The 13532-nt window shown below is 30.3% G+C and overlaps 1 protein-coding gene across 1 annotated transcript in view; it reads left to right on the top strand.

Moving 5' to 3' along the window:
* LOC134697715 (protocadherin Fat 1-like) overlaps positions 1-13532 on the top strand; it is a 133322-nt gene that overhangs the window by 10122 nt on the left and 109668 nt on the right. The window contains exon 3 of the mRNA XM_063560000.1: positions 10378-10692. Within this exon, the coding sequence (XP_063416070.1) occupies positions 10378-10692 (315 nt within the window). The remainder of the gene's footprint in view (positions 1-10377; positions 10693-13532) is intronic.

Genomic DNA, 13532 nt, shown 5'->3' with positions numbered 1-13532 from the left:
ACAAATATATATTTTAGTCTTGTGTTGAAGTACATTTGACACACTTTCATATTATTGATATTTTTACATACATTTTTGTACATAATATATATGGTAGATGCAGCCCTCACAAATAGTCTGCAAGCTGTTACGGTCGGCAATAATGGATTTAAGATAAAGATACATGTACAAGAATAAGTTAAAACTGTTAAGATATGATTGAATAAAACTTGGCAAATAAAATTGGTCAGGTTTAAAAAGACCAGAAACATTTTCAATATTTTGTAAGTAATCTTCACAAAACACTGTAAACATTGTAAAAGAAGACTGATTGTTTTGTGAGGTCTTGCTTTGGTTGATTAAAAAAGACAGATGCAAAGATTTACTGAGGTGAAGCTAAAAACCATAAATCACTCTCAGCATGTAAAACCAATGTATAACATGTATAACCACAATATCAAAGTTCTATTTATACATGCCGAAGTTAACTGCGCTTTTCTCTGACCTCTTAAATTTTCCTATTTTAGGTAGACAGAATGTAACTTTATATGGTTTTGTTTTAAGTTATAGCCCATAAGATTTGGTTTAACAGTTTTCTATTATTTAGACGACCTTTTGATGAGTCAGTTTAAGATTGATATAGTACTGTCGTAAATTTAAGTTATATGCTTGTTCTCAAGTTTTTTCTATTGAAGGTAAATTTTTACAGTTGACAGATGTTAAAAAAAATGTTTATCAAATGGTTAACAAAGAAATCATGTAATTTCAAATTAAGGCTTTCGAAATCTTGTAAAAATATATATATCATGTATATCATGTTTACGTGTATAACTGGAGAGATGAGATAAGTCGCCACAATGTTCTGGACAATTGAGAGCAATATATAGTCAAGAATTTTGTGCAAACTGTTCTTGCAGATCAGTTTTTACAAGAAACTTTTTTTTTAATCTTCAGGCCGGGAGCTAAATTTTTTGTCAATTTTAGTTGGATTCTGTCATGTCTGTTAAATATTAGCCTGTATTTTACACTGCCTGAAAGCAATGTTACAATATTACAATTGTGAAGACTGCTTAACATAGTAAGGGTACAGGAAAAAGATAAACAACAAAAGATTAATTACTTCTGATATACAATAAGGATATATAGTAAAAGTTACATATCACATTTTCACTGTACCCCTATGTTGAACATTTTGTACAAGTTTCTTGACAATGGTGGTTGTGTATTTCATTGTAAACATTAAGTTTTTACATGAGGATACAAAAGTACAAGCTTAGATTGACAAATGTGGCTGTGTCCTAAAATGGTAAACATTTAATTGTATGTATACCTATATAAGTATAAAATAGTGAAGAATGTTTTTATGTTGATAAGAAAGAAAAGAAAAAGTAATTCCATGTAAACATTATGTAGACATGTAGATATGACATGCAGAGACACAGGTCACGGTGCATGTTATGAGGTAGGACCTAGTGAGTACAAAGACATGTTTACTAATTAAAGGACTCATAATTAGACATTTTTACCTAAAATCCTATCATGTTACAGGTACACATACATCGTAAACTTTTTTTCAGACCTTGTGTCTCAGAAAATGAAACAGAACACTCCCCATTCATAAATTTACCCTTTACTATGACGCCTGACAAGCATGGACAGAGCATGTCTCATTTACAAACCATTCATAAAAGTGTGCAGTATTGCACCATATTAGTTACATAAGTACTTTAAATATTCATACCTTGAATGGGTTTTATATTTTATAAGCATAGATTTAAACTGTTTGTCTTAATTATAGTTATTTGGAGGTAAGATAGAACTACTGACAAGACATTTTTGTCGCTCCCAGTGGGGTTCAGTTTTCTGTGGTGTGTGTACATGTATTTTGAAGAATAGAAGGTCTCAATTCAACTAATTATTGTTTTCAATAAAAGACCTGAACAAATATAAATTAAAACATCAATAAAAATGAATTTTGTGCCAATACTGGTATAAGAATGATCGATATATTACATGTATATTTTTTTTTAATGTAAGGACTAAATAAAAAAATCAATAATTTTTGTCTTACAATCTTTTTTTTTTAATTAGAACTGTTGTCATATAATTCATTAGATTTTGCACAAGATTTTTTTTGAATAAATCAGAATTTTTAAGCAAAATTTATTTAATTCTCAATTTTCCTTTAAAGCTCCATTTTAATGGTTTTAATCTTGTACATTTATCATGTTTGTAAATTATTTAAATGTTTATAAAATTTGAAAAGTGACATAAGGTAAAATGTCAACACTCTTGCTCATACATGTTTGATAAGACATGGGAAATAGTCATTGTCTACCCTGTGGGGATTTTGCATAAATATGAGAAAGGGATATGATAAAAAAGAAATGACCTTATTCTTGATTCCCCATGTTTAATGGACAACTTATTTGATACCGTGCATGCATTTTTTTTAAAACTTGCTAAAAGAAATTAATGGATTTTTTTTAAAACTTGCTAAAAAAAATTAATGAATTTTTTTTTAAACTTGGTTAAAAAAAATTAGTGGATGTGACAAGTTTTAATGACTTGCTAAACCTCGATCTAGAACTAGCCAGTATGTTTTTCCAATAAGTCCTGGGGATTAGTTAATTAAACATTGTCGAATGTGAAAAAAAATCTCTAATAGAAGACTCGTAACTTTTTTTAACCTTCTAAGTATTTAGACACTTAAGAACTTGACCAATTTCGATATTTTGTGAATCATTACTCAATTTTGCCGATCTTGTCTATCTCCAGAAAGTGAGTGATGAGACCATCACATGTATTGTCAGATCACTCGTCCATACCCTAGAATTTACTTTTTTTTATCAGACTTCATTGTTAAGAAATCCGGCTTTAAAACCATAGAAACTATTTTCCATATAAATACAACGTATAATAGTACTCAATCATGTATAATGAGTTATTATGACAGGGTTAAATCTGAGTTCAGATCCTCTGTGGGAAAGCAACCTTTGATTTTCTATAGTAAAAGGACAGAGCCATTAGTAGTTAAATCATTGTATACTACTGTTTTATTGGTTATCTCTGTATAAACTTACGTCACTATAACTTTCAGTGTATAAATGATAATTAAGTAAAGTGACAGTTACATGTATATACAATCCTTTTTGTTTTTTGTCCTTATGAGATTAGCTAACTCAGCATTTTTTTGTTGCATTGTTGTACAATGTTGTATCTGACATTCTCTTGTGAATGAAGAGCAATTTTGTAATTTTAACATCTTTTACTCTTTTGTCACTCTTAAACATTTGTTAAAATTCAGTTAGATAATTGTGTCTGTCAGAGTGAAAAAAAGGTATTTGATCATGTTGATAGGGCAATCCGACTACAGAAGTTCCCCTTACATAATATAAAAAAAGTCCCTGCTCACAGAATTTCAATACAAAATACCCACTACCTGACTACATAGTGTATAGATACATGTTAATCTACAGACCATTTTTGAAGCCACATGCAACTTCACTGGTAATTCTAGAAATTTTCATAAGTGGGGGCCCACAGAGGCAGCCTAAGACGGGGGCTTAGTGATTCCCTATATAAGCAACCAAAATTTTTCCCAAAAAGGCCCCCCCCCCTAAATCCACCTCTGAACTTATTAGTTGGGAGGGCTGCTCCTCATTGGAATTTCATTTATCCAGTAAAATTGCAGCTCTATAAAGTATCAAGATTTTTTTCTGACATCCTCTCAGAATATCAATAATTTGATAATATACATGTATTGTCCGGATTAAAAACACTGCAGAAATAGTGAAAGTTTTTCTTTATCATATATTTTTAATAACTAATATTTACAATTCATTTCACTGCAATCTGCAGTGCAATCGTGTTAAATACAAATATGGCCATTGAAAAGCTTATGTTAGGTATAATCTAATCACAATACCAATTTATATACCACAACTATTATATATCAGTGAAGTTAATATTAAGATTGATGTAACATATTGTTATGAAACTTCGTAAAACCACAGTCCACAGCTGTGTATAACAACCAAGATTAACCGATTTATTTTATGTAGGTGTTCCTATGACTGTACTGCCGATACCCTGTTCATTAGAGCTGGGTAAAAACGTAATACAAGGTAGAAGTGAAAATGAAAGTAAACAAGGCACCAATATTTTAATCTTTTAAAGGTAACCTTTTGAAAGTAAACACCTTTGCACCAAATTAATGTTTTCTAAGGTAAAGACACATTCAAATTCATTCACGATTTTTTACCAACTCATTTTTTAAGCAGATAATACCATTCATATGTTAATTAGGTATAAATAGGTGTTTATATTAGGTTTACTTTTATTTGAACACACCAAGTATTAAAACTTTATATTTCATGTACCCCTCCTTTTTAAAATCTAAAGGATTGTCGTCTAATTTGGAAATCATTATAAAAAAGATAAAATTGACTTGTCATTGCGGATGTGTCTAGAGTTAATGAATTTGTAAGGTCACAAACATCTCAGTATACCTTCATTGGCTTCATGATTTTGGGGTTATTTTTTAAAAACTTTCAGTATGTTTGCAAACTAACCAAAGAATTTACATTAGAACCACTGGTCTTTAACAGTGTCTCTTTTTCTAGAGCTTAAAAATTTACAGTGTGTTTGCTGTGGATTCATTTATTTTCGTGGGTACCAATTGTCGTGGATAGAGGAAAAATCATATGTTCGTTGATATTAAATTTCGTGGTTTTGGCAAAGTCTGCATACAAACCTATAGAAAGTATGTTTTTCGTTGAACATTTAATTTCGTGGTTCACCTGTACCCTTGAAATCCACGAAAATTGGTATCCAACGAAAAATAATGAATCCATAGTATGCCTTGAGGTATCAAAGACTCTTCTTATCATGATTATAAATTCCTCTTACTGTTTTCTAGGAAAGGTTTTTGTAAATATAAATAAAAGGTGATGTCAGGTATATATTGCCAATAAGATTAAGATATATAATAATGTAAATTACACTAAAAAAAATTCCCCAAAATGCACGCATTAGTGTCTGTAGACATGATATGTCAAGATCTTAAATGGCCCGAAGTATAGAAAAGTTGTGAATAAATTGAACGTAGACTATCAAACATCTGCCATCAACACCAAAGTCTCCCTAAGGACAGAAAACATTTAGATATAACGTAAGACAACCACCGACCAAGTACCTTACTTAATCAACAAGGACAGGAACATGTTTATGTGGGAATAAACATTTTGAGCATTCAAATCTTTATCATCATGATCATGTTTTAATATTGATAAGTGAACAAACCTTAAAGGTACTTTTATGAACTGTATGCTGCTGAGATTTGAAACATTTGTTCAGACCTCTTAATACTTACTCATTTGAATTGTTTTACATTGTCTTATCGGGGCCTTTTATAGCTGACTATGCGGTATGGGCTTTGCTCATTGTTGAAGGCCGTACGGTGCCCTATAGTTGTTAATGTTTGTGTCATTTTGGTCTTTTGTGGATAGTTGTCTCATTGGCAATCATACCACATCTTCTTTTTTATATTAACATTCATTGATAAGACAATCTTTATTTCTTAAAGTTATTTGATAAGCACCTCCTAAAAATTAAAAGTAACCAACATGCAAAGAAATGAAGGCATATTTTATAAGTACAAGATTGTTAATTGTAAAGATGACCGAATTTAGGTTGTAATATCATAAAATCAAGATGACCGTATTTAGGTAATAAAAGTTAGTGTCAAATATCATAATCTATATCCTTTGTTAAACTTGTTAATTTTCAGCTCTAGTAATCTATGTAAATATAAGGGAAGACCTGTTTGTTTGTAGAAGGGATGTTATGTGAAACCTGAACATTGGACCAAAGGGTGACTGACTTACAATTAACAACAATTCTGACCATCATGACAAAATGTTCTACTTCAGAGAAACAATTTAAATTTAAATTGGGGATTTTGTACCCTAAGGAAAAGTTATGGAAGATGTTTTTGTGTAATTTTTGAATAACTTCCTTAAGGTACACAAATTGTGATATTCAAACCAGTGGTTTGAATGATAAATATTTTTTTAATGTAAATTTCCCATGACTAAAAGACATGAAAGATGGAAATTTTTAATAAGGATATAACAAAATGACCCAATTCCACGAAAACATTGTCCGACCAGAGGCATGAATAATTAGTTGTTAACTAATCAGTTTATTTCACTTCCCAGCCTTGGAACACCAACACAAATTGTACACCATTTAGTAAATCTTTAACATTTCAATTTGTTTGGTATCAGTGCATGGAACTGGTAAAGTGCAAGACTGTATTTAAGCTGCCTGTTTCCTTTAATTCCTAAAACCTGATACCAAAAAGAAAGTTTTTTTCTGATGTTGACAAAATTTTGTCTATTCAAAATCCTGCTGGCTTGTCCAGTAGGTTCTATTAATTAAAGCTATAGAAATTTTTCAAAACAAAACAAAAACATGTTCAAATTTCAAACTCAGCCTTGCCTCAAATGTTTGCCATGTTTTATTGCCATTCCAGGATGTGCAAGTACTAAAGTGTTATATGAATATGGTTCTAAATTAAAAAGAAAGTAGTTGAGCTTAAATATGTACTTCAAATCAGTTTCTTCATCTTCATAGATTTTTGAATGAAATAAAAATCTCATTTCCACTTGAAAACTATCTTGTCATAAATCAGTTGTATTTACTCAATTAAATAGACAGATAAGTTTTTGTCATCATGTTCTAATACATAAACAGCTTTGATCTTCCTCAGTGGACAAATTTTATGTATGATTTCATTTAAAGAAAAAATATATTATGAGTATAAAAAAGTATTTTGTAATTCAGATTAGCAGGATTAAATCTTAATGGTGAACCATATTATGTAAACATGTTTATAATTTTCTAGTGAACTTATATTTCATAAAAGTAATAATTGAAAGGAGATTTAAGGTTAGATAAAAAATGCAAATTTAATTTTTTATTCTTCAAAAGAAAATAACTAGGAAGTGTTAAAAAAAAGTTGCTCACTGTCGATGTTTTAAAACACTATTGACGTAAAGCCCATTTACACTGGGTATCTGACGATCCAAAACCTCGGATAGATTGAAATCTTAAGGAGAAATTAATGAAAAGGAGTGGTTTTTGCTCTGTTGAAATTGGATCCAAATTCTACCTACCCTGAGCTTGACAAACTTTCCATTAAGTACTCCTATGGATTCAGATCCCTATGTGGATTCAAGTCAGAATATCTGGTGTTTAACACAATTACAAGAGCAGCGCTTAGGCGTTCATAGTTTTTACAAAGTTTGTGATACGTGCATAATTTGCATTTTAGACAATTTCTATGCCTAATTTAAATACATGGCAGTTACAGAACATAAAACTTTAAAGTATATGAGGTAATGTTTTCTACATTCAAAAAATCATATTGGTACCAAAAAGTTATAAATCAAGTCATTGTTAACAGTCAAGAGATCTGAAATCAAATGACTGATGTTTATACACATGTATGTACCGTCCTCTTAACCTTTCAGCCTTGTAAAGTTTAAACCCAAAAAACAGAAGCTAATTGTATTCACTGAATCAAACATTCTTGTATTTATTTAAAAAGAAAATGATCCCCTTAGAGGTATTATATTCTGTTATTAGTTCAGATAGGTGTCTTGGAGGAAGCGAGCGTCTGTATTTATTCAAATCAGTTGTAATTTATACGATTTTTTCTACATGGTAGTAAAACTGTTTTATCATGGTTAAATTGATAATTTTCTTTGGTAATCATTAACTTATTTTTTACAGACCAACAGGGGGAATCTAATCTGTTGAGTCATAGATGACTTTCAATCATTTAAAAAGATAAAAGATTGCTCCTAAATGGAAAAAGTTTTAATAATCTTAAAAGTTAGTTTTTTGGGGTTTAACTTTTAAATGATTCAGCAGGATTTTCTCATTAATTTCAATTTGTCACATTTCCTTTCATATTCTATATCTTATATAACATTGTAATAAAATATTTGGTATTCTATTATCACTCATGCAGACCAATTTAGTTAAAAATATGCAAGTAAATTTCATTATGAACTTTTGACGGTGGGGCAAAGCGAAGTGACAGACGAAAACACAACATTGTCACCCCAGTAGCATGCTATAGCTTGAGCCCAGTGCTGAAGTAAATTAGTTGTTAAATCTTATACCATGTATACAGAAGGCCTGAATTATTTTGTTGTTTAGGATTTAAATATTCTATATAAACAATGATCAAGAAAAAAGAATAAGGAAATTTTTTAACAGCAATGATATTTAATATTTAGGATTCAAATGTTGTATATATAAATGACAAATTTTCCAGGCACAAACAGCAATGATTTTGCAGGTAATGTGAGTTTAGCTTTGGAATCCTGTATATATTTAGCAGACTGAAGGGTTTTATAATTTTTGTGGTGCTATTATTTTGTCAATTATTTATACATGTCTGTTTTGTTTTAGCAATATTATTTGCTTTCAGAATGGTGGACAATATATAATAATCTAGATACGGGTATATTTCAGGCAAACCCAGCTTAAAACCCTATTCATTATTTTATCCCATCCCTGTTTTACCAACCATTTTCTATGCTATATGTTTTAAGAAAACTGAAGACACGATTCAGGATTTTATTCACTGCCTGGGGCCTCTATTTAAAAATGGTGTTGGATTTGTTTATATTTGTAGACTGAAAATTAGAAATATAAAACATTGTATAATTCCAATCTATATTCTACATCTAGATGTCACAACCAGAAATATGTAGATACCGAAATTACACATGTACTTTATCAGCTCCACTTATGAATGAACAGGCGTTTCAGTCTTTAATTTTAGATTCTTCACAGAATTTAATTGAAAAAAGTAGTATTTGATTATAAATGGAATGCACATAAAGGATCATGTCATTCCCGCACTGTTTTGCATTAAGTGTGATAAAAGACACGGATTATACTAACATCTGGTGCTTATTGTAGCTGTGATAAATACAAGCTGAACAAATTTGTCTTGTTTTTATCAATGATAAGAAATTTGATTTATTTCTTTACATAATTGTAATGTCAAAATACTATCTGATAGGATATGTTGGCTCTAAAGAGAGTATAGAGCTATGATATTGACAGGTAAAACGTTTCAATTTAAGGTTATCTTTGCCAATCTGATTAAAATGAAATCTACTGTTGCTCCTGTTTGAAGATATTTCACCATTAAATGATCTGAAGTCCTTGTCACCTTATGACCTACATTAAATTGGATCAATGAAGACAGACCAATGCAAACTTATTGGAAAATCATCAATGACTTATTGGATTTCACTTTTTAAATTATTTATTGTAATTGCACATATATTTATTAACATGTATAATTTATTTCTAACTGGTACCATTGTATTGTTTGTATCAAAAATCAATATAAAATATAATACAATTATAGCCTTTGTGTGTGAGATTAATAAGAGGATAAGTATATCGACTGAGGGCAAAGTCAGAGGTCGATATATTCTCATATCAACCTCATGCAAAGGTTACAATTGTTATATTATTATTGCAAAATAAGCAAAAAAGGTTTAATTTCTTTCACAATAACAATAAGTATTTACCAGTATATTATATAAAAAAGAAGATGTGGTATGATTGCCAATAAGAAAACTGTTCACAAGAGACCAAAATGACACAGAAATTAACAACTGTAGGTCACGGTATGGCTTATACAGGTTAAATGGTCATCTGAACGTAACTATGAATCAGACAGACCTCTTCAAATCTACAAGAGCAATTTTGTGTTAAGTTTTATTCAGTGAATGTAAACCTATGTAAGTTTTTACATGGACTGTCATGTCTGTGCCTGTAATCTCAGTTCTTTTCGTTATTTTGATGCCAGTAAATAGGGAAACAGAAAACAGATTTTCCTGCAATAAATATGAAGCATAAAAAAGCTAGTTCATAAAAAGCACATGGTTAAGCTATTTTCTGGCTTGTTGAAAAATGTCAAGGTCTGTTTCATGTGGATTGAAATTAATTAATTATGCAAGCTTTAGTAGCAGTTTCCTGTTATATGATGTATACCAATTTACAACTAATTTTCTAATTTTCTATTTTTTTGCACCAATTTTAGTGAAATGCACCTGGCACTTAATTTTGGTTTCAGGATGTTCACAGTTTTAGATTTATTTATACAACATGTAGATCTATGCTATATAAACTGTTACATGATCTGGGGTGTACAGTTTTCTGATCCTCACTGTGCATGCTTATTATAGTAATTAAAGCAGACAGCAATATATTTTTATTAAATAGTCATTATAAATATAATCTTTAAGCTTAGGTTGAATTTATGAATGAAATATTGACTTTTTCGCAACTGTTTTCCAGGAACTATAACCACAGCACAGGTTTTAGACAGGGAATCAGCCACTCACTACTGGTTGTCTGTTTATGCACAAGACCGTGGACTGGTACCACAACATGCTCGCTTGGATGTATACATCAAAGTTCTGGACGTCAATGACAACATCCCCCAGATGTCACAACCAGTGTACTATATGGAGGTCAAGGAGAATTCTAAACAGGATGTTGTTGTTGGTCTGGTCCAAGCTACAGATAAAGATGAGAACCCATCAGAGCAGCTGACATTCTCCATCACCAAAGGAAACGCACAGAAACACTTCCAGATTGATGAACATACAGGTAGGTTTAGAAACATTTCAGGTTCATGAGCATACAAATCTCATTTGAGATTGTGATCTCACAGAACATGTTTAACCCGTGGCACTTTTGCACCTGTCCCAAGTCAGAAACCTCTGGCCTTTGTTAGACTTGTATGTTGTTTTAAGTTTTGGTTCAAGTTTCAGAGTTGTGTGATGTCCATTTTTTGCAGAACAAGGAAAACATTTTAAAGGGATAATTTTCTGGGTGAATGAAGACCCCTTGTTGTCCTTTAGGTGTTTTCTGGCTCTTTCCTAGGATTGTTGTTGGACATGGTCCCTGTTTCCATTCTAAACTTCATACAGTTAGATTTGTTTTCCTCGTTCAAAGCTTTCTTCAGAAACAGTTAAAGACAAGCTGCCTTAGTAATGATGTATTTTTCAGTCAGTGAATAAAAGAAAGTTCTGTTTTATAAATATAATTTTTCCAGCTGTTATTTTGACATATTTATAACTACAGGGGCATCTGACACTTGTAGGTAGTTTTCTTCTTTGAGGTTGATGCATGTTTATTAAATATAGATGTGTTATTTATTATCTAACACATTTCTAGGGTTCCTTACAATTACAACTACAGGCATTCAAAGTTCATACTTTGGTAAAACACACATAGGAAAGATGATATATTGCAAGCACAATATGTTTTAGATGAAACTTCAGTGTGGATACAAAAAGGATACATGTACAATACAGGTGTAAATAGCTTCCTTTGAAAAAACTATTGAAAAAATGAAAATATCACAACACTCTTTAAAAAGGTTTGTGTGTACACCATCAGCAATTAAAGACTTTCAGGATGTTGTTTATTTGCACATGATTCTGTATTTATCAGATCAAAACTCTTTTATGGGTTATCAGAACATTTGCAGAAGTTTATTTATAACCTCTACACTCTCTAATGTGTCCACCTCTCGTTTTCTTTTGTTTCAAATGTATCCTTTTAATCTCATATCCTTAAAATAATGTAATATCACCAAGATGGTTATTGTGCCTCTTGTGAGTTGCATGCTGTGGGTGTTATCATATGTAGTTTGTTCACAATTGGAGCCATGTTCATTACTCAGTCCAGATGTACATTGTCCTAAACATGCATGAAATATTTCCCACTGAAAGCTTAGAAAACAACAATCATTCAGCTGTACAATTATGTATCATATATAATACAGATGAAAGTTTTCTTTGTTAGGAATTCTAATTGTTTGGCAAATAAAAAGCAATTTGTAAGATTAATATGACACAATTATCTTTATTAAAGCATACCTTTGGTTACTTTGATATTGGATCTGATTTTTCATTTCGTTGAAGTGTTGATGCACACATTCTTTTGTTGCAGCAAATCTCAATAAGAATACATTATTTTGAATTGTATACTTGAGTTTTGTCAGTTTTTGAAATGAAACTCTTTACTACTTCTAGCATATTTATGATAATGAATATTCAATAGGCAGTTACAAAGTACTGTCATTAGCAAAAGTGTTTAGTTTGAAGTCTTGTGCTAAGAAATAGGTGTGAAATTCTGATTTTGAATTTTTGGTGAGATATCGATACATGCACCTTTCTTAAAATCTTATACTTATATTATTAAAACAAATGCTCAACTTCAATTCCATTAAATCTTGTAACACTGGGTATCAATATTTTAAAATAAAAAGCAAATATACATACAATTTTAGAATATTTGACTAATTCTATGCTAATGTTTACACTACCCCCCTTCTTACTTCCTGTCTGTGACACAATTAGGTTTTGGCGACATTTTATTGAATTTTCTCTTAGTTTATGAATAACTCAAATAGAAAGTTGGATGTTTAGTGAATGTTGAGGAGCTAAAGGTGACTTTGCTGTTGGTACAATTTTGAAGGATATGAAATATTTTAAGTTGTGGATTAGTCAGAAAGTCTGTCTAAATAAAAGGTGAACATAGGAAGCTTAACATTGCTGATCTCTTAATTATTTGTTAAGTTTAAATATATAGGGTGAACATTACAACAAAAAAAAACTAATCAAGAGTTTGTGTTGTTTAGTGGTTAGTTTCTAAAACAATGTAAGACTATCAGTATTTGTGTTACAAAAAAAATATTTCTTTCGTTTTTAATTATATTTATTTTTTATCCTGTTAATCAAGAAAAATGCAGAGATAACAGAAAAACATAATGTTTTATCATTAAATCCGCACTAAAAGTTCAAATATTTAAACCCTGAAGTTATTTCAGCAAACACACATCTGATTTGGAGAAGTCTGGAATGGACAAGAATGTTTTATTTTTTGTATTGATGATAAAATCAAATTGACTTGGGGTGAATTAAAAGGGTTAGAAAGAAAATTAGAAACATGACATTTTTGTATTTTACAATTTATTTCAAAGCACAATTTTATTTTTAAATCTGCAGACAAAACATCGTTTCAATCCTTTTAAACCAATGGAAATAAAAAAAAAAATTGTGAAGGATTATCTTATTTTTAAAATTTTAATGTAACATATTAATCTGACAAAATGAAATGTAGTCTAAAAACCTGTGGTAAAAAAAAAATTGTCTCCATCTTTCTGACACATGTCATTTAAATGATAGGATTTTTTTTTCTTTTTTATTTAGACCACATACAATTAGTAAAAATTAAACTTGTGTATATAAGGTATTATATCATTTATCTTTATGCTTCACAGGACTTTTCCCTGTTTTGTTATATATTGTAATTTCTGTCTGATGCGGCAGACAGATTATTTGATACAAGTGTGAATGAAAAAAGTATTTACATCTAACTACGTAGATTCTCCGTTGCTGATTTTCGTTAACTGAATTATTCATGAGAGTAGATGTTGG

Source organism: Mytilus trossulus, chromosome 14, assembly GCF_036588685.1.
Source record: "Mytilus trossulus isolate FHL-02 chromosome 14, PNRI_Mtr1.1.1.hap1, whole genome shotgun sequence".
Classification (NCBI taxonomy): Eukaryota; Metazoa; Mollusca; class Bivalvia; order Mytilida; family Mytilidae; genus Mytilus; species Mytilus trossulus.
The sequence above is the reverse complement of the archived record's forward strand: the minus strand, read 5'-3'. Positions and strand labels throughout refer to the sequence as shown.